We start from the raw sequence: 23,236 nt of genomic DNA, 5'->3' as shown, positions 1-23,236 counted from the left end.
GTGAGTTTTGTCTGTAAGCCAGTTGGCAACCCATCTGGTGACGTAGGGGTTTATGTTCAGGCTGGTGAGTTTTTCTATAATTCCCAAGTGGGGAATGGTGTCAAAAGCCTTGGTGAGGTCAAGGTAGGCTGTGTGAACTACCTTCCCCTCATCTATGGCCTTGGTGACTGTCTCAAAGAAGTCAACAAGGCTTAGTAGGCATGATCTGCCCTTAACAAAGCTGAACTGGGTTGGAGGTTCCCAATGTCTTTGTTAATGAGTTCCATAATGATGCGCTCCATAGCCTTGCAGATCAGGCTAGACAGGCTTATGGGGCAATAGTTACCAAGGTCAGTTGTGGCCCCTCCTTTGTGGAGTGGAATAACCATTGCTGTGCGCCATTCTATGGGTGCATAGCCTGTGGAGAGGCTGAGGTTGAACAGTGTGTTTAGGTGGGGGGTTAGTTTGTTCTGTAGTTCATGCAAGACACAGCCTGGGACACCATCTGGCCTCATTGATGCTGTGCTTTTGGCTTTTGAAAGGGCTGTTTTCACCTGTGCATTTGTGATTTCTGGGAAACTACACTTTTCTGGTATTGTTGTGGGCCCTTTTGGGGGTGAGAGGGGGGTGAGGTTTGCACTGAATCTGTCTGTCAGGATGTAGGTAATATCAGTGGGTTCAGTATATTTTGTGCTATTTTGCACTAGCTCAGAGCATATCTGCTAGTTGCCACTTAAATTCATGACATAGCTAAAGAAGGCTTCATGGTTATCTTTTGAATCCTTGTCTATTTTTCTTTCGAAGTTAGCCTTGGAGGATTTTATGAGGGACCTTAGTTTCTTACTGATACTGATCAGGGATGTCTTTCTTTCTTGGGATTTGCTTTTTTTCTGAACTAGTTTCCTCCTTCTATTGTATAGCCTATTTATGGCAGGGGTCTACCAGACTGGTTTCCTTCTCTTAGGGGAGTGAGTCGTGGTTTTGCTAGGGATGGCACGATCCATGCATCCTTGCAGGTGCTCATAGAGTGCATTTGTAAAGGTTCCTGCATCTTGGACACTGTTATCCTTTAGCGTGGGGGCAGTGAAACTTACCACCTCTGTCTTAAGTAAGATGAAGTTTGCTATAGAAAAGTTTTTCACTGTGGTTTCCTTGGTTGGAGGTGGTGGTGTGGTGTGGACATCCAGAGTGATTAGTTTATGGTATGATCTAACCAGTGACGGGTTGACCTCTGGTGTGGAACACCTGTTGCCCATGTTGGAGATGACCAGGTCCAATATATTTTCGCCTCTGGTAGGGGAGTTTACCAGCTGGTCCAGGGCATTTGAGTTGATAAACTCCAGGAAGCGCTGGACCTGGGAGTTTGTGCTTGAATAGTTTTCCCAGTTAATGGTAGGGTAATTGAAATCGCCCAATATCAGGGTGTTCATTAGGACCTTCATGTTTTCCAGTGTCTCCAAAAAGGCAGAGTGGTGGCCCTGGGTCATGGAGGGTGATCTGTAGCAGGCCACAATTTGCACTGCAGATTTGCCTGATGTTAGTTGCACATGGATGATCTCGGAGGTATCATGCTGCGCCACTAACCTGGAGATGTAGGTATCCTTGATGAATATGGATACACCCCCTCCTTTTGTGTTTTGGTCCATGTTCTGTGGCCAAAATGTGTGGTATGAGTTGTAGCCTGGTAGTGCTGGGGTGCACTGTGAAGCCTTGAACCAGGTTTCAGTTACTGCACAGATGTCAACGTTCTCCATACTGAGGAGTGCTTCAAGTGCTTGCATTTTGAGATTTAAACTCCTGGCGTTGAGAAGCATAAACCTTATTTTTTTATTTGTGCTGTTTACAGAGGTGGGTTTGACTTTTGAGCCTTGCCTAAAAAAGGCACTATGCGGGCAGCAAAAGCCTTGGCCAGTATTCGAAAGCCTACGAGTGACAGGTGCAAGCCATCTCTTGTGAAGCAATGAGGCCTGTCAAGCATGTCGTCCCAGGCTGAGAGACACTGGATCCCCTTTGAATGACACCAGAAGCTTAGTCAATTGTTGCAATTGATCATTTTTTTTCTTTATACTGCGGTATCATTCTTGGTGAGGGCAGGATGCTACTCAGGGTCAGGGTCATACCCGCCTGGGCTACATGATCAGAGAGCTCTTCTATGTCTCTTTTCATGTAGTCCAGGGAGGTACATCTCAGATTATTCACACCACCAAGAACAATGACAGAGTCATATTTGTACTTGTTCTGGAGTGACCTGAGTGCTTGTGTTATGTGGCGGATTCTGGCTCCCGACAGGCAGCTAACAGTAACCTTCTCCTTGTCCAGCCTAGTGAGTGGGACGTCAGTGTGCCTGACTATAGAGTTGCCTATTACTAGTGTGTTAGGTATGTTATTTCACCTTAAGGGCTGTGATTGTGTGGCACACTGATTTTGTGTTTTATGTGTTGTCTGGTTTGTGACGGGAGGGGCAGGTTTTTTGGGTGTCTGCTTTGGAGGTCTGTGATGCTTTTGCAGGTTTTTATTTAGAGCCGCCTACTATGATTTTGTATATTATGTGTATTTTTTGCCAGTGCTAGTTTAGTATGTTTATGTGAGGCTGGAGGTGTGGTTCAAGTGTTAACTTTCTCCTCATGACTACCTGTTCCAGTCTTGGGTGGAGGGAGCTTAGCCTCCAATTTAGTTATATAATTGCATCTCTCGCATATGTTAATGTTTTGTGGTAGGAGGAGAGGGTTGTCTGTGTACATGAGGCAGTTGTAACATTGCCTCAGAATACCCAGGTTCACCAGCTGGACTGGAGAGTATACCTGAAATTTCCCTTTGGTCATGCCTGAATAGTAGGGTAAGCTGCTTAATCACTTAGTTGGTGAGGGGTGAATAATGAGCCTTGCCCTGCTGAGCAATCAAGTGTCTGGGTATATTAGTGCCTGCTATTAGGTCTGAGCAAGTGCTGGACTGTAGGATGCTTTTTAAGTGCTTAGGTTGAGAGTTAGACTACTTTCAAGGGAAAAACTGAAGAGGAGACTTGGTGGAGCCAGGATAAATTTAGCCCTAGCTAACCGGCGCTGCCTGGATGTGCAAAACCGTGCAAATGTGGTTTTTACAGCAGGGAAATGAAAGAGATAGAAATTAGCTCAAAATGGCCTACAAACTACCAACTTCTGGGCTGGAACCACTCCTCCAGGGAGAGATGACTGCTCAAAGCTCCCTCTCTCACAGGTGAACAGAGAAACCTCCCTCTATCCAAGTAAGGTATGGGCAACTCAGAAAATTGTAACACAGCCCTGAATTCAGCACTAGCCTGAAAACTGGACTATACTAGCTTAGAAAGGTGGTAAACAAGGAACATTTTTTTTTTAAAAGATAAGGCAAAAACAGTAAAAAATAGACTTAAAACAGCTTTAAACGACTACAAACAGTAAAAAATACACTTAAAACAGCTTTAGATGACTACAAGCAATCAGAAAAGGCTTTTAAACAAATTACCCAATTAACCAGTAAAAAAATCTTAAAACTGAGCCCTGTTTCTGTAGTCTTCAGTCAGACAATTTCTAACTGCACACTACTGCCACTGGGGTGCAGGGAAACCTTCTCCAAAAAAGAAGGCCTGGATTAGTGCTCAAGTTATACAAACAAAGATAGATTCAGCAGGCCTGGATCTAGTCTATGCTACAGCAAACAAGGTGCACCAATTTCAGTAAGAAACAGTTCAAATATGCAGGCCTTTAACCAGAAATTCCCAGCTCAGAAGGGTAGAGTCCAGCCTCTCCTCCCACAAGAGTGCAGACCATGAACCTTCTTAATGTAAAATAACTGGCCTGAAGCCCAAGTGCTTAAACCAGAACTAATACACTTTTAGAATAACAGACACTGAGCCTTCAATTAGCAGTTCCCAACTTAGAAAGGATGTAAGCTACCTGTCCTCCTACAGCAGTGCAGACCACAAACCTTCTTAATGTAAAACAACTGGTCTGAAGCCCAAGTGCTTAAACCAAAAGGCTTTAAATGATAGCTACACTTTAATCAGGTTACTACCAAGCAGTAATAAATACTTTTAAAAAGGCCTGGATTAGTGCTCAAGTTATGCAAGCAAAGCTAGATTCAGCAGGCCTGGATCTAGTCTATGCTACAGCAAACAAGGCGCACCAATTTCAGTAAGAAACAGTTCAAATATGCAGCCACTATAAGCCTTTAACCAGAAATTCCCAGATCAGAAGGGCAGATTCCAGCCTCTCCTCCCACAAGAGTGCAGACCACAAACCTTCTTAATATAAAATAACTGGCCTGAAGCCCAAGTGCTTAAACCAGAACTAATACACTTTTAGAATAACAGACACTGAGTCTTCAATCAGCAGTTCCCAACTTAGAAGGATGTAAGCTACCTGTCCTGCCACAACAGTGCAGACTGAAGCCCAAGTTCTTAAATCAAAAGGCTTAGAATGATAGTTACACCAAGAAGTAATAAATATAACTGAGTACTTTTAAGATGACGCAAAAGCAAAATAAAGTAGGGAGAAACACAAATACAGTAAAAGCAGATGAAAAAAGTGCAAATTTTTTTTTTTTTGAGTGAGCAAATGTGATGGGCACAGGAGGAGTATCTAAATGCAAATTTACAAGTGGGGCAGGCAGTTTCAAAGCCACCAAGATTAATACCAAAACAAAAGCAGAGAGGGTGGGTGAGGAACTAACTGAAAAAACAGAGCCACAACTTCCAGCTAGATAGTATTCAATGCAACACAAATAAATCAATTTAAATGCTGTATTATTTGAAAAAAGTGCAGATAAAGATTTACTTAAATTCACTTATACGTCCAGTTGATTTCATTTCATGTAGGTCTTAGCTGGCCAAAGCTCAGAGTTTAAGCAGAAAATAATCCAAAATGTACCATTTATATAAGGTAGAAACCGAATAACAATGAAGTAAACTTCCCCCACTTATCACTGGCTATTCAAGAATTCTAACAAGCATTAACTGAAAAAACAGAGCCACAACTTCCAGCTAGATGGTATTCAAACATACCATGTCAGAGATGTTGAGTATGCTGTGTAGTCTGTTTGAAGACCAGCAACTGATGCCGGGACTGCTGGTCATTTAGCAATCATGCAGAGTGTTGCAACTAATAGGGACTGGTGCAGACATGCCTGGTGAGAGCAGTGGCAGTCCAGTTGTCAATCACTGGTGCATCCATTCAGATGCAGGAAACTGGCTATAATAGTCATAATAAGGGAATGATCTATATTGCACAATCACATGCCAGATGTACACAGATGGTGCATATCATTCCGGAGAATGCTTCACTGTCCACAGCTGCCTATGCCCCAGAGTTGTTGATACCTCCAAGGATGTGTGACATTCTTCTGACCTCAGTAGAGGCACAACCCTCTGGGCATGCCAATTCATGGTCTCAGAAGTCAATAATTGCATATTTCCTTGTAGCCCTACCACAACAACTACCTGTGCACATTCATAAGGTTGTAGATGTCATAATTCTGCCAGAACATTGTGAGGAGGGTCTTGGTGGGGTTCCCATACATGCACCCAAAGTGTTACTCTACCTGTTGTACAGAATGTCTCCAGTCCTAATAATGCAGTGCCATATAGAACACCCTGCCAAAGTGTGGACCACAGAAGCTCCACCTTATCACTGTAGGACATGATACTTGACTCCCCTCAACCTTTTAGCTGTGTGTGTGTGTGTGTGTGTGTGTGTGTGTGTGTGTGTGTGTGTGTGTGTGTGTGTGTGTGTGTGTGTGTGTGTGTGTGTGTGTGTGTGAGATGACCACATACAGCACCCATGACCCCTCCCAGTATGCTAACATTGCTGTCCCCTGTAACTCTACCCCAGCCCACCTACCAAAATGATGATGACTGTGTCCTGCTGACCCCTCTGGGTTATGTGGGCATTGTAATGTCTGATGCACAGTGTGGCCAGTCAGTGCACTATGATGCACAGTCTGGATGTGTTAATTCCTGCATCAGTTTGTTTGTATCATCTTAACCCATAGCTGTAGACCAGATGCCACCTATTTGCCAGAGCCATGACATGACATATTGCACCTGCATCTGCCTCACAGAAGGACCTGTTGCAGCTTGTTGCTCTTACGACTCCTCACCTGGCTCATCCTCACTGCAACCACGGGTGTGCAGGGCAGTGCAGTGGTCTGTGCATGGTGTAATAGTTTTATAGCACAATGTTATGAAGTATAGCACGCAATGAAAATATATTATTGCAGGTTTCAGAAGCATATTACAGCATTCTGCCAGATGTATCCAAGTAGTGGCCATAGACCTTCTGCACTCCAAATCCAAGTCTCATGATTTTACAGGTCTGTGACAATGCGGTGCTATATGTTATCTCTACCACAGTCTGGGGGCTGTGGATGAAGATTAGCAGTGATAGTTTTAAGACAAACTGTAACTGTTATCACTTAAAACACACACAAGTGGCCTAATGCCTATGCCTATGGAAATAGCACATCAGGGACTATGTGGCTGGCAATATGACAACATACTACCTAAATAAACCTCTGGAAAGTAAAGCTGCTTGAAATGATGTTAGAAGTTGTGCATGTGCCATTTGTTGGAATCATGGCAATTGCCTGAATGGTGTACACATACATTGTTTGTAGTACTCTGTGTACCAACTCCAGAAGTCTTTCCATTTGGTGTACCAGATGCATTCTGGAACAGGTGGAACCATAATATCAATATGGGTACAATCAATGGCCCCCATAACCAATACAAATATTACACCTAGATAAACCACTGGAATTTTTTAATCCATTTTCTGCAAAATTGTCTTAAAAACATTCTGTGTCCCCCAAAGACTTAACTTCTATCTCCTCCCCTATCTGTAATAATCCTAATACTCTGAAGAAATGTACAGTTGGACAACTAATTTTGAAAAACTGATTGAGCTTTACTCCCTCCTCTCCTGTATTACTCTTCATACTACTAGCATTTAATTTCACTTTCCTCATTTGAATTTAATTTTAACTGTGTCTGTATATTTCATTATTTCTTTTTCATTTGCTTACTCTGCTTTATATTGCATTTTCTTTCCCACTTTCATGCTCCTCACTAAAATTAGCCAGATTTACCAAGTTCTGTATGGTATCCAGTAGTTACAGGCCTATGCTTGTCTCTTATTACTTGAAATCCCTTATTTCTCTACCCTTTCGTTATGCACCTCAGTACTTGCATTAACAGTTTTGTCTACATCTAGTTTATCCTCCATCCTTTCTACACATTTTCAGTGATAACATGTTTTGCTTTCCTGATTACATTGGGCAAGCTGATGAAGTATGCCTCATCAGTATGAAATTTTATATCAAATGCCCTTTCTGTGCATACTATAAACTGTGTTTTAAAATATCATAGTCCCACATAAGCTAAACCATTTCTTAAGCTGATCTGCATCTCTTAGTATATATTGACTATTCTGAATATAAATTTGATTTTCTACATCTTTCAACTGGTCTTCTGTACAAAAATAAGCTAATGTCACACTCTCAGCACCCAGTTTGAAGTTTAGTTTTCCTACAGCTTCCTTCAAAGAGCTATTCATAGGTTCATAGGTGTGTACTAGGCTAATGGCCCTGGAGCTTTTACAAGCCAGGCTCATAGAAGTGCCCTGGCATCATGCTGCCCGATGTTAGTTCCCAGTGCCTCTATCAAGTACAGCCACTGGAGTGATCCCCGGGGTGAACTTTCTATTTCCTATCCACTCATCAAGATTTTTCTTGAAGAGAGCCAGTGAGGTGCTCTACTTGACATGTATGGGAAGTCTATTCCAGAGTATGGGCAGTCTCTAGGTTATGAACCTGTCCCTCCAGCATGTTCTGTTGATTGTGGTAATGAGGTTGAGGTCTCTGGAGTGTGTGGTGTGGAGGGATTGGGATTTCTTTAGATGTAGCATTTCTAACAGAGCTGGGTCAGACATGGCTTTGTAAGTCAAGCAGAGATCGCCTCTTAGTAGACGATATGAGACAGAGAATAGATGGAGTTTTTTTCAGTCTGCCTGTGTAGGACATGTGTTTAAGGCCTAGGATCTTCTTCGTGAGGTACTTTTGTGACCTTTCCATCTGTTGCATGTGTCTAGTGAGGTACATGTCAACTGGGGGATTATACTCGATGATTAGTCTAATGAGGGAAGAGTAGAGAGGGATGATGACCTCTTTCTTCCTGGATGCAAAACCCTTGGCAATGAGGTGTGACACATAGAAGGACTTTCTGACCACAGTGGCAATGTGGTGGTTCGAAGGAGAGGTTGCTGTCAACCTGTCTCCCCAGATCTCTTAAATCGCCTTCAGTGTTCAGTGGGCTCCCATCAATGTGGTAATTCATGGGAACTGACTTTTTCCCAAAGGGGATGACGACGCATTTTTTGGCATTAAGCTTAAGACCATGGTTTTGACACCAGTCATTGGTCTCAGTGAGGCCTTTCTGTAGGATTTCTATATCACTTGGGGAGTTAATAATGACTCCCAGCTTGCAGTCATCTGTGAACTTGGTCATCCAGAGCCCCTCCATGTTGGTCTGGACTTCTGAGAAGTAAATGCCAAACAGGAGAGGACCCAGGACCGATCCCTGTGGGACTCTACTCTTGACTGGTCAGCAGTCTGACTTGGAGTCTGCTACTTTCACACTGTGGGTTCTATCTGTGAGCCAATTTAAAACCCATGTACTGTTATAGGGGTTGATGCCTAGCATACCTCCCAACCATACCAAATTACTTGTTTTTTCCCGAGCTTTGGGGTCCAAATTAAGGGGTGCCATGATTCCCGAGTGGCACCCCTTCATTTCCAATTTTTTTGTTTTGTTTTTTTAATTTTTCAATTTCCGCTCTGTTGGAGCTGATGTCATCATGTGCGCGATGATGTCAGCTCCGTCAAGGCTACCAGCCAGTTGAAACTGAGCTCAAGGAGCTCACATCATGCACACATTTCCAGTTGGCCTGGCTCCTCAAATGCAAGCGGGAACGGCTCGGCAGCAATGGAGTATTTATGTTCAGGTCACTCGAATGACAGCAATGGAAATGCGAGCGGGAATGGCTCGGCAGCAATGGAGTATTTATGTTCAGGTCACTCGAATGACAGCAATGGAAATGCGAGCGGGAACGGCTCGGCAGCAATGGAGTATTTATGTTCAGGTCACTCGAATGACAGCAATGGAAATGCGAGTGGGAACGGCTCGGCAGCACTTTATGTTCGGAATGGCAGCAATGGATTATTTATGTTCAGGGCACTCGAATGACAGCAATGGCTTAGTTATGGCAGTCTGGCCACAAAGAACTTGGCAAGTAAGGAAACTGGAGTGTGTGTGTGTGTGTGTGTGTGTGTGTGTGTGTGTGTGTGTGTGTGTGTGTGTGTGTGTGTGTGTGTGTGTGTGTGTGTGTGTGTGTGTGTGTGTGTGTGTGTGTGTGTGTGTGTGTGTCTAAATTTGTTTTCTGTTTCACTTAGTGTTAAATGTAGCATTCTATGTACTTATCAGCTCATACAATCAGTCTTAAAGTGCTTGGAAAAGCTGTTGTATAGTTAAACAGAACACTGTGACACAGTGTTGCTGTACAAAGACTGTCATCTAAAGTTAAAATATCAACCTGTCAGTATAAGTTAACTGGAGATTATGTACGTACATTACTACTTAGAGCTTCTGAATGACATTTGGAAGTATATTAATGGAATTCCTAGTAAAGTGTTTGCAATTTCATGCAGTATAGGCAGCACACTTTACAGAGTATCATAAGGAGGCATTTATCAAACTTGTAGTGTTGTTACCTGGATCTTTGCTATTTTAACTGAGGATTAGTACCATATTACACAGTTCTTTCTTCAGACAATTAATTATAACATCTTACTATTTAAAACTAAGCAAGTCAGTGTGTGAAGCAGTTTGATAGATAATATAATATTTGCGGGATTGGCTACATAGAAGTTGTTTGAGGAGATGTAAAAACCTTGCTATGCTAACTATGGACAGTTTGATGTTTGAATGTGATAAATGCATATGTACAAATGTATCTGCCTGATAATATTGTATGAGACTGCTAAAATTCAAAAAATCAGAAATGAAATGGATGAATCTAAATGATATTAAGAATAATGTTATTAAGTTGCATACTTATGCTAAATATGGTCGTAGGAAAAAATAAACATGATATAGACAATGAGAGTCTAAAAGGAAATACATGCAGAAGCTACTAGGTAGAGAATCAGATGTTAAAACTTCATTTAGACATATACCTGTTTTTTTTGCAAGATGGGGTCATGCTTAAAAAGCTTGATAAATGTTTAGCAATATACACACACACACACACACACACACACACACACACACACACACACACACACACGTGTGTGTGGAAAGATGGGCATGCTGCTGGTTTGTGTGTGTGGAAAGATGGGCATGATGCTTTGTGTGTGTGTGTGTGTGTGTGTGTGTGTGTGTGTGTGTGTGTGTGTGTGTGTGTGTGTGTGTGTGTGTGTGTGTGTGTGTATGTCTGTAAAATGCCAAGGAGTCAAGTCCATAAGTTTCACAGAGTATCTGGAATGTTTGGTTCATACTTTTGGTCTGTGTTTCTCTTAAAATTTGTGCTTGTCTGGCAAATCAGTGAGAACTGAATTCACTAAATAATTATAGCTGTTTAAGTTTCAGACTTCCTATCTTTCAGGAAACACAAGGTAACAGCAAAACTTTTTATTCTGGCAACTTTCTAAGATTATAAAAGCAATGTTTAAAATGTGTCCCACTCTCTGGTTTTCGGCCTTTGTCCCCCTCCCAATACATTTTGGCTTTTTACAGATTTCTTGTGCTGCAAAGTTCTTCAGGGGAAGATAAGTTTAGTCCTGCTTGTATCAAGTCTGCATTGTTAGTAACACAACAGATTGTATTCTTGCTATTGATGCAGAAGGCTGTGGGTTCTACTCCCACAGTATGTAGATGGATTGCTGGTACTTTGTTGTACTTTTAAAGGAGTGGATGCTGCAGTCCTGAGATGCCCCATGCAAGATTGTATCCAAGTTAACAAGTGGTGTGTGTGTAAGGGTCTGAAATCTTTGTCAGTAAACTGCAGAAGCCTCCAAGAGTTGAAAGTTATATTTTATTGAATTGCCGAACATTAGTTATTTAGTCTTGATTTTTCAAGGGTCTTTCAAAAACCTGCCTTGGTATAGGAGTCTGTATTGAGCAGATAAGTCATCTTCACATTGGCGGGGAAGCAGTGTAGTGCGTGGGTAAATAGTCTTTCACATTAGTGTCCTGGAGCTTGAGTAGTTCACATTTCTTTTTAACACATTGCTAGTGGTTTGGCACTTAAAATGGGGGGGAGTCGGACACTTTCTTTAGATTAACTGTGAAGACATGAGAATCAGTGAGTGGACTATTCCATCATATGGCTTTCTCATTCCCAAATCATTCCTAGGCCCAAACTGACAAGTGCTGCTACATTAAGGATGAATATTTATAGTAGTTATGTACTGGTTTCATAATAAAATGTTTCTGAAGACTTTGACGTGTGTTATCAAAATCTGTGTTGTAGGTATTTTGCAGCCCTTAAGTAGCAGTAGATTCTTCATCTGGCTTCAAAAATAAAGCTTCTGGTTTGTCCTTTAAGTCAGGATCAATTTATCCTTGTTTTTGAACCTGCATCCTCTGCTTGGTTAGTACACTGCTATAAAATGTAAAAATTAAATCTAAATAATCACTGTAGAAGTAAAGCAGTATGCACATTAGTGTTTATGGTAAATGGGGTGAAATAGCCAGGTAATGGGACTTTGGAATGGCTGCAGGGGGACTCTGGTGCCATATTTTGGTTGTATGTTCTTCAGTTTGCATTTGAAAGGTGATATCCCTCAATTCCATAGGGGTAGGCAGGGTTACATAAGTATGTATGCAAATGTTATGTTAATCAGCGTACAAATCTGAACCTATTTTTCATGGGCCTTATCCAGATTGTTGATGTTTCCAGATTTAGAGGTGTGATGCCTAGTTTGGTGAGTTTATTAATAATTCCTGAGTTGGGAATGGTATCAAAGGCCTTGGCCAGATCGAGGGAGGCTGTATGAACTGCCTTGCCCTTATCCACAGGTCTGCTGACTGACTCAAAGAGGTCACCCAGGTTGAGCAGGCATGATCTACCTTTCATAAAACTAAATTGTTTGGGATCTAGAGTTTGGAGATTCCTTATATCCTTGTTAATTAGGTCCATGATGATGTGCTCCATTGCCTTACATATCAGACATATCAGGCTAATGGGGCAATAATTCCCAGGGTCTGTAGTCACTCTCCCTTTATGGAGAGGGATGACTGTAGCAGTGCACCATTTGGTAGGGACAAAGCCTGAGGTGAGGCTGTGATTGAACAGGGCACACAGATGTGGTGCCTGTTCACTTTGTAATTCATGTAGACCACATCCAGGGAAATTGTTAAGGCCCATGGAAGCTGTATTCCTGGCCTTGGACAATGCAGCTTTAACCTGTGCTGCAGTAATGCTGGGTCCCTGGCATTCCTCCAGTATTGTGACTGGTACTTTGGGGGGGAGAGGGGTAAAGTTGGCACTGAATCTATTGGCCAGTATGTTGGCAATATCTGTTGGCTCAGTATAGGAGGTACCATTGTTCAGTAACTCAGAGTAAACCTGGGTATTGCCATGGAGATTCTTGATATAAATATAGAAGACTTTGAGGGCGCTTTTAGTGTCTGCCACAATTCTGCTTTCATAACTGGCTTTAGAAGTTTTAATGAGGGATCTCAACTTTTTATTGAGGCTAATAAGGGACTTTTTACAGTCTTAGGACTTCACCTTTTTCTGCAACAGTTTCTTCTTTCTGTTGCAGAGTTTATTAATGGCAGGGTATGGCTAGTTTCATGCATTTATGTATGTGTTTATACAGTGTATTGGTGTATGATTCGGCAGTCATGCATCTATTTTCCATTGACATGGATGCTGTGAAGTTAGCCACCTCTGTTTTTAGATGTCCAAAGTCAGCTTTGGAGAAGTTTTTCATGGTGGTTACCTTTGCGGGAGTGTGGGTGAGATCTAAATTTCCATGGTGATTAGTTTGTGGTCGGATCTAACCAGGAAGGAATTGACTACTGGTGTAGAGCAACAGTTGCCTATGCTAGTAATAACCAGGTCAAGGATGTTGCTTCCTCTAGTGGGGGTAAGAAGGAGCTGGTCCTGGGCATTGGAATTGATGAATTCCAGGATGCGTTGGGCCAGTATATTGGTGCATGAATGGTTTTCCCAGTTGATGGAGGTGTAGTTGAAGTCACCTAATAACAGAGTGTTGGTTTGGACCCTAATAGTTTCCAGGGTGCTTAGGAACATGGAGTGAGAGTCTTGGGACATGGTTGGGGACCTGTATCAGGCTACGACCTGAATCGCCATCTTACCCAATGTTAGTTGTACCTGAAGTATCTCAGATGCATTATGCTGGGCTGCTAGTCTGGAGGTGTGCATATCCTTTATGAATATGGAGACACCACCACCTTTGGAGCTTCGGTCCATGTTCTGGTGCCAAAAGGTGTGAAATGAGTTATAGCCTGGTTGCAATTGGGTGCTTTCTGCTGCTTTAAACCAGGTCTCTATTACAGTACAAATGTAGATGTTCTCCATTTTGAGGAGTTGCTTTGAGCAAGTGCATCTTGAGATTTAGACTTCTAGCATTGAGCAGCATGACCATCAGATTGCATTTATTTATAGCTGTTACGGTAGTAATTTGGTCTTTGGAACATCGCCTAAAAAGGCACTATAGGGGTGGCAAGTGCCTTAGCCAGTATCCAGAAACCCAGGGAGTGACAGATGCAGGCCATCTCTGTAAAAGCTTCGAGGTCTGTCAGTCATGTCATCCCAAGCAGATAGATACTGGATCCCCTTAGAATGACACCAGAAACTTAGCCAATTGTTGAAGTCAATCATTTTCTGCTTGTACTGAGGTATCATTCTGGGCGATGGTAGGATGCTGCTCAGGGCTAGGGTCATACCTGCCTGGGGCACATAATCCGAGAGGTCCTCCATGTCTCTTTTCATGTAGTCCAGGGTGGTGCATCTCAGGTCATTCACACCCACATGGACAGTGACAGATTCATACTTGTACTTGTTGTGGAGTGACCTGAGTGCTTGTGTTATGTGTCGGATTCTGGCATCTGACAAACAGCTGACTTTTACCTTCTCCTTGTAGCATCTCCTTGGGCATTCTGAGGCAGTGTAGCAACTGCCTCATGTACACAGAAAACCCTCTCCTCTTACCTCCCAACACTCAGACTTGTGAGAGATGAACTTCTTTATCCAGATTGGAAGCCATGCACTCTCAAGCTAAGACTAAGCTTCCATGGAAATCTTTTAGGCCTTACATTTTGTGTGTAATTAACCCACAGTAGGCAGAACAGGGATATGTTCGAACATTACTACTTGTTGCCCCTTTCCATAAGGGACATGGGTGCTAAACCAGGGATGCATATACAATTTCCCATCCAGTCATTCAGATTTCATTTGATTCAGGTAAGAAATGTACTTGCTTTATATGGAGTGGAAGACAGTTCTGGAGGAGTGATATTCTCTCTGATACATGTCTATCCTTTCAACATGTCCTGTTTATGTTGCAAATTAACTGAAATCCCATGACTGGGTGTTTATGCTACCACTGGACATGTGAATGTGTAATAGGTCTAACAGGATAGGATCTGCTGCATGATACTGACAAGAGGGACAAACCTTTGAGATGGACAGCATAGTTCTAAGATTTAGGCCGTTTTTTTTCTTTAGTAAGAAAGAATTGTGGTAACTCCAGTTGTAACGACTGTTTGGACAGGTACATACTGAAAAGGGCCTTATATTCAGTGATCAAATGAGAGCTACATAGAGTGGAATGATCACAACCTTGGATCTGGATGTCATACCTTTCAATATAAGTCATGAGATGAATAAGGACATCCTTACAATAGCGGATATGTGATGATCAAAGAATAGTTTATTGTTGACATAGCTTCCCAGATCCCTGACTACAGATCAGCTTTCAAGAGTGTGTTTTTAATGTGATAGCTACAAGGGTCTTTCTTCTTGTTGAAAATACTGTTATACATTTCTTGGTATTTACTTTGAATTCATGGCTTTGACACCAGCTATTTTTTGGTATCCCTGGAGAGATAATAATGACACCAAGCTTCAGTCATCTGTAAACTCAATCAGCCATAGAGCCTTAACATTTTCTTCAAGCTCCAAGAAGTAAATGCCAAAAAGAAATGGCCCAAGGACTTAACCCTGGGTACACCACCAGTGACAGGTCTTTTGGCAGAGGTAGAGTCCCCAATCCTAAATTTCCTGGGTTATATCTGTGAGACAGTTTGCTACTTAATGAGTTACATAAGGGTTTGCATTTAACTTGGAGAGTTTATGATGCCTGAATATGCGATGGTGTCAAACACCTTCGCTGAGGTCTAGATATGTGGTATGTACTGATTTGCCTGCATCCACTGCTTCAGTACCCTTCTCAAAAAAAAAATCAACCAGGTTATGTAGACAACACCTCCCCTTAATGAATCTGAACTGGCTTTGGTCAGCAATTTGTAGGTTGCTTATGCCTTTATTAATTCCACAATGATCCTTTCCACAGACTTAGCAATGAGACTGGTCAGGTTGATGGTTCTATGATTACTGAGTAAGTTGATACCCCACTCTTGCGCAATGGGACGACTGTTGATATCCTCCATTAATCTAGTACAAACCCCGTTTGGGGGCTGATATTGAATAGCTTCTGTAGAGGGTCTGGCAAGTCCTGTTTCAGGCTGACCAGTAAGTAACCCAGTATGTTACCTGGCCCCATGTAAGTAGTATTTTTGGTCTTGGATAGTCCCTTGACATGATCTTAGGATATTTGAGGGGGAGGTGTAGATGTAAGTGTATGATCTGTAAATATAGGAGGGGAGACAGGAATGAAGTCTGAGCTAAATTTATCCACCAGTAGACTGGCTATCCTTTGGATCCAAGCATGTAATATAATTTACCATTAGCTTTGTGCATTGATGTGCATTGTTTCTGAGGGTTCTAACATAGTTAATGAAGGCTTTGGGGGTTATCCTTCTCTTTGTTGATTTTTACCTCGTATCTGGCTTTGGTTTATTTGATCAGGGTCACATGTTCTCTGTTATGTTTAGCAAGCCCATTTTTCTTAGTGTAAAATAATGGTGGTTGTTAGCTTTTTAACAGTCGAAGCTTCATGGTAAGTTAATATGTTGTTGTGAAGTTGCTTGATTCTTTTCAGCAGGCATTACCTGGACATTAACACCCTGCTGGAGAATGTTTATTCTGAAATCAGGATGGCAATGTACAGGTCACCCATTCTCGAATATTAGCTTGAACATGGAGGAGTTCCAATTAATTATCTTGTCCAATGACTGAAGGTGAAATATATTTTCTTAAGAATATGGAGACACCTTCATCTAGTGTGGTGGACCTGAATGTGTAGTATGCAATGAAACCTTGCTCTAATGGAGTGCTCTCACTGGTCTTGAGCCAAGTCTCCATGACAATGCATATATTGACATTTTCTAGACCAAGGAATGCTTGTAGAGAGTTGAAGATTTTTGTAAGACTCTTATCATTGAGCATCAATACATTTATGCTATCCAGATTCTGTTTGTTATGCTGGAAGCTTTAGGAGACTGACTTTGTCTTAAAAGGCACTATTTGTGTATGTATCTGCAAGTTGTCCATACCAGATGTCCATACCAGGTGTCAATACCAGTTGCCCATACCTATGGGTTTGGTAATCAAGTCCCAGAACTCACAGTGATGTATGAACTGCCCCTAGATCTCAACAACCTGAATCAACAAGAACTGTGACTCTTCCTAGTGTAAGAATCAACCTAAAATTGGCAGGTATGACTCCTGCAGGTGTACTGTTCCTTTCACTTGTATAACAGGCTCCACAAATATCATATATTTGTTCATAGGTTCAGAGGTATGTACTAGGCTAATGGCCCTTGGTCCTTAACAAGCCTAGCATATAGAAGTGCCCTGGCATTTTGCCACCTGTCATTAGTTCCCAGTGCCTCTATCAAGTAGAGCCACTGGAGTGATCCCGGGGGTGAACTTTCTATTTCCCATCCACTCATCAAGATTTCTCTTGAAGAGGGCTAGTGAGGTGCTCTGCTTGACATGTATGGAAAGTCTATTCCGGGCAGTCTCTGGGTTATGAACCTGTCCCTCCAGCATGTTCCATTGATTGTGGTAATGAGGTTGAGGTCTCTGGAGCATGTGGTGTGGGAGGATTTATTTAGATGTAGCATTTCTAACAGAGCTGGGTCAGCCATGGCTTTGTAAGTCAAGCAGAGATTGCCTCTTAGTAGACGATATGAGACAGAGAATAGCTGGAGTTTTTTTTAGTCTGTCCATGTAGGACATGTGTTTAATGCTTAGGATCCACTTCGTGAGGTACTTTTGTGGCCTCTCCAGCTGTTGCAGGTGTCTAGTGAGGTACATGCCAAATGGGGTATTATACTCTATGATTGGTCTAATGAGGGAAGAGTGCAGAGAAATGATGACCCCTTTCTTCCTGGATGTAAAACCCTTGGTAATGAGATGTGCTACATAGAAGGACTTTCTGGCCACAGTGGCAATGTGGTGGTCGAAGGAGAGTTGCTGTCAAACCTGTGTCCTCAGATCTCTTATAATGGGTCCATGTCAGATGAACAAAAACCCAGATCACTGATGACCACATCGCCGAGACCACATCGCCGATAACATGCATCCCTGACAAAGATGAGTAGTGCAGAATGGGTGTTATTCTCATTCCCTCACTGTAGTGCAATCTCAGAGTTGGTATATTTAAATAGGGGGGTGTGGGGGGTACATGGGGGCTTGCCCCCCTGCTAGACATATTTTAATGTGTTTTTTGACTGTATTACAGGAACGGGAATGTATTCTGTTCCGTAATACATTGACTTACTGTTGTCTGGGATGCATGTTGTCAGCGATGTCTTCTCAGCGATCTGGTCGTCAGTGATCTGGGTTTTCGTCCATCTGACACGGACCCCTAATAATGCCTTCAGTGTTCAGTGAGCTCCCACTGATGCGGTAATTAGTGGGAACTGAGTTTTTCCCAAAGGGGATGATGACACATTTTTTGGCATTAAGGTTAAGGCCATGGTTTTGACACCAGTCATTGGTCTCAGTGATGCCTTTCTATTGGATGTCTGCATCACTTGGGGAGTTAGTAATGGCCCATAGCTTGCAGTCGTCTGTGAATCTGGTCAGCCAGAGTCCCTCCATGTTGGCCTGGACTTCTGAGAAGTAGATGCCAAACAGGAGAGGACCCAGGACCGATCAATGTGGGACTCCACTCGTGACTGATCAGCAGTCTGACTTGGAGTCCACTACTTTCACTCTGTGTGTTCCGTCTGTGAGCCAATTTGCAACCCACCTAATGATATAGGGGTCGATGCCTAGCTTGGTGAGTTTATCAACAATTCCTGAGTGAGGAAAGATATCAAAGGCCTTGACCAGATTGAGGTAGGCTGTATGAACTGCCTTACCTTCATCCACTGCCCTGGTGACTGACTCAAAGAAGTCAACCAGGTTGAGCAGGCATGATCTCATACTGTGCTTGTCAATACCAAAGCCTCATTCTACACAGACTATAGTTTCCATGGAAAAAGGTGAGATACCTTCAAGGTTATTTTTGGTGACTAAAAACAAAAAATGCACATTTAAAATGGGTAGAACCCAAAGACAAATGGAATGAAATAAAATACCCTGGTACTTTGTCAATGATAAGCGCTTTCGGATTTAACCTTCTTCAGATCATAATGAAGAACGTGGGGAAACGCTTAATAAAATCATTGGTGACTAATCGAAGGGTAGCATTGGGCCAATGCCCTCTTCACAGATCAAATCAAAATTAAACCAATGAAAGTGTATAAATATACATACTCCTTCTGTTCTAGCCAATAGTAGGTCTCCTGTTCCTTAGTATAGGACGTAATAGAACCACTGCATTTAAACCTGGAGGCTTGTCTGCTCTCAGGTTTATATTCCATTTAATTTCATTCCTTTCCGTAGCATTAGAGATGTCACCTTGTCTCATTCCAGCATGGGTATTTTGCAAAACTTTAAAATAAAACCGATGAGTTGGAAACTGCTTAATATGAGTTGACGAAGTACCAGGGGATTTTATTTCATTCCATTTGTCTTTGGGTTATACCCATTTTATATGTGCATTTTGTCATTAAAGAATGTCGCAGTCCATGGTAGTGTTTGTGGTTGTTTCACAAAGTTCAGTTTTTTTACCTTGCTCACTTTTGGCAGCTACCAGCCATTTTTAATCTTAAAAAAAAAATGAGTCACTTCTTGGACTCCTTAGAGTTAGTTTCAGTGGTTGTTTGAGTCCAAGTTTCACAGGATTCCAAAGAAACTCACTCTCTGTATTATGTGATGCTTCCACAGCACATAAGCCCAAACATTATGACACAGTCATTCTGCTAATATTCAGATCAGCAACAGTAACTTCTGAAACTTCTGTAATTACATGGGATCCTCTCTTCATCCTTTCATGCTCCATTCTGCCAAAACAGAACATAGAACAATCCAACCCCTACAGAACAGCAGGGTATTCTCCCCAGAACAACAGTCAGTTTCAACCACTGTATACAAATATCACCTTGGTTTTCCTCTGAAAATAGACCATAGTCCTAGTGAGACTAACTTTTTAAAAAAGTCAATAAGCAAATAAAAAAAAATCTGCGCTGAAAGATGTCTAGCTCCAAAAGAGTATACACAGTTAACAATATGCAAAATTGACTATGTATATGGTTGGGAAAGGCCATAGGATACTTGAAAGGAATGCATAGTGATATTGTGGTGGAAACGTATGTTTGTATTATATATGGTAGGCAAAGACAATTTTAAGTGAGTCTGGGGTAATGAAACTGAAGGGTTATGTACTTATAAACCTCCTTCAGCTAATCTGAACAAGAATACTGAAACTGAAAAGTTAGGTACTTATATACATCCTTTAGCTAATGTGAACAGGGACTGAAGGGATGTACAATGGGTTTCAGACATCATCAGAGGCAGGGGAGGTGATCATCTTCTATTAACAAAAAGAGTGGAAGGGGAGACTTAGTGACCTATATTAGCTATTATTATTAGTTCATACTTAACAGGACTTAGTTTTTCTTAATGATAACCACTTCATACACCCACAGAAGACATTGTATAATTCGGTTTTAAGTAGTTGAGGAGTACACCAGCACAACCAGCCACAAAAAAGCAAATGTTGATAGCATGATAAATGAGCACACTTCGGCAAAGACTCAACAGAGTGCATGAAATGCTATCAATTTACTTTCTTACCTATTGCCTTCTTTAGGGTTTCAAATGTAATTTCTTCAGCAGGAGTTTTCTGAAAGTAAAAAATAAATATTTCATGTTGAGAGACAATTTTACAAATTTGCTGCTTAATAAAAATCCTGCTCTACTTCTATCAACAAGCAGAAATACGCCTTCATTGATTACTCAAACAGAATGAATAGTAATTCTGGTAGTAAACTACATTTTATAATGAGCAGTTACGTCATGCACATTTTGCTACTGTTTTCCTTCTAGTACTATAGAACCAGGAATTGTTTTCTACTTTAAGTGTATTATTTTTGCTCTGTAAAATCATTGGTAAGATTTTATAATAAGAATATGTTGTGTGCAAAATTAAGAAAAAAAAGGAACACATTAAATACCCAAGATCACTTCAGTGCCTTTACACATACATTCTCTTTGGACTGTTATAATAAGACTTTTCCTGCTTTTCAGGGAAACCTGTTTGGCTTATTCGTATCAAAGGATGTAACACTTGAAAGGCCATTTCTTTTACATTTACAGTGTGCGCACACTCACTGACTATTATAATATTACCAGTAGATATCAACTACATCACCACACATTTGTACTACCAACTATAAAATCGTGAGAGTGTTAACTCATCTGCTACATTTCCATTTGAGAACTATAGCTAGTTATAATGTAATGACATAATTTGAAGATGGCTTTCTTAACTGAGTGACTTTTCAATAAATGGCAAACAACACATGGTACTATAAAGAAACACTACTCCTCACTTTTCTCAGCATTCAGAAAGGCTTACCATGATTAGGAACCCTTAACATGGCTATTTTATCACTTGGGGTAAGCTTTTCCAATTCTCAGATTGTTCTACAGCTAGCAGAAGCATCAACATGAAGGAAGATCCCACTAGCACAGCTGCATGCTAATGCTCCCCAAAAAATGACAGATAAACATTCAACATAAATGAAATATATGGTAAGTACTAAATTTGCAGCCCAGAAGTTTCCAGAACTGTGACTGATTCTGTCAGAATAAGGCAATGTATGGCTGACTCATTCTCAAAATGGAACTACTAGAACTACTTCTTCTTCTTTCGGCTTCTTCCCGGTTAGGGGTCGACACAGCGGGTCACCTATCCACTCATGATTAGCAGTGGAGTTTTACGGTGTTGAGTTGCCAGCCCAGCATCCAACCTTCCACAGAAGGCACACACATGCACACACTCACACCTAGGGCCAATTTAGAGTTTCCAATCCACCTACAGCATGTCTGTGGGATGTGGGAAGAAACCGGAGCATGCGGAGGAAACCCATGCGACCACAGGGAGGACATGCAGATTCCACACAGAAGGCACCCCAGTCGAGGATTGAACCGGAGAACCTCTTGCTGTGAGTCAGCAATGCTAACCGCTGCACCACCGTGGCTGCCCACAACTACTAGAACTACTACTGCTTGGAAATCCTGGCTATGTCGCCCAGTGGAATGGAGCCCTGAATGTGCCCCAGGTAACCTGGGATTGATTAAAGTTACTGAATAGGGGAGCAATGAAGGGCCATGGGCTGCTTGCCTCCCTTTGGGATGGATGTTTACATCTGGGGGCAGACTGGGTGGAGACTGGGCTGCCTAATAGGAAATGCCCCTTGCAGAAGTTAGGCAATACTCTTTTCAGTCAATCCACTACACAACATCTTTCTGGTGCATTTATTCTGTAACAGCTATCTAAAGATGGCCTCTCATGGTCAATCCTCGTGGCAAAGCTGGGATATGAGAAGTGGGTTGATGATCAACAGACAACGGTGACAAACAAAATTAGAAAGAATACCCATCTGTTTCCTGTTTCTACAATAAGAAACAAAGGTTTACTATTACAAGAGCAACATGACCTCTACTAAATTTGGTAATGCTGACACAGTGGGCAAAAGTCCTGGACTTGTCCCCCTTCAGGACCCACATTAGCACTTGTTCCTGGGTCCAGAACAGTAAGGCCTTTCAAAATTAATTGTTTTTCGAAGATTTGTGTTGTCTGTATTATATGTCTTGCCAAGCATTACTGTCTTTTCTTTTTCTAATACTGTATCTGTGTTCATATATCATGTCTGTAAATCTGTATTCCATTTTTCCTACATAAAAACAGGAACACTGACACAAAGATAGGTAGACTACATTTTTCGAGTCACAATTAAATCTATCAGTCAACTTATATTCAGACTCGAAAAATGTAGTCTACCTAGCTTCATATGTAACATGTAATACAGTTCCCCAACCATATGTTCATTTGAATTGACATGGCCATTGATAGAATTGGCTTTTATTGATGCTGGTTACTTAAGGGAAGGGAAGAGTTAAGTAGTTTAAATCAATGCTTAATTTAATTTATTTGATTGAATAATGATTTCAACTTGTCAGGAAGACGGTATGTATTTTGATATTTATGCAGAGGATAGAATGACTTGAGTATCTGAAGAAGTCCATGCTGTTGTAATTTATGGACAAAAGAGCTTACCTACTTATGGTTTTAGTTTGTTTATTGAATTTTATGTTTTTATTCCTGGTCAGTTTCTGTTTGGTCATTTCTGTTACTAGTTTGTTTGTTTTATTTTCATGTATAGTATTTGTGGTTTACATATTGTGTAAGTCAGTCCAAAATGTTGTATATTAGTCCAAAATATCTTAAGTACTTAACAATGAACAGTATAGGTTTTCAGTCTGCTTCAAAATAAAGATTACAACCACAGTAACGCAGTACTATGTGCTGATTATATTAATTTTTTTGGCAATTATGTGTGGAGTATAAAATGCATAAAGAGATACCAAAAGCAGGGAAAAGTAATCTGTGCATGGCATTTTGATACATGATTCTCTCATCATCATTATAATTTGAAAAAGACATTTTTATCCTGACCGTTCAATGACACTAGTGG

At 41.4% G+C, this 23,236-nt stretch overlaps 1 protein-coding gene across 1 annotated transcript in view; it reads right to left on the bottom strand.

Annotated features, from left to right (window-relative positions):
• Positions 1-23,236, bottom strand: part of EFR3B (EFR3 homolog B) — a 2,101,782-nt gene that overhangs the window by 107,656 nt on the left and 1,970,890 nt on the right. The window contains exon 20 of the mRNA XM_044062396.1: positions 20,331-20,379. Within this exon, the coding sequence (XP_043918331.1) occupies positions 20,331-20,379 (49 nt within the window). The remainder of the gene's footprint in view (positions 1-20,330; positions 20,380-23,236) is intronic.

The sequence above is a fragment of the Protopterus annectens genome, chromosome 2.part1 (assembly GCF_019279795.1).
Source record: "Protopterus annectens isolate FY-2018-M chromosome 2.part1, PAN1.0, whole genome shotgun sequence".
NCBI lineage: Eukaryota > Metazoa > Chordata > Ceratodontiformes > Protopteridae > Protopterus > Protopterus annectens.
The sequence above is the reverse complement of the archived record's forward strand: the minus strand, read 5'-3'. Positions and strand labels throughout refer to the sequence as shown.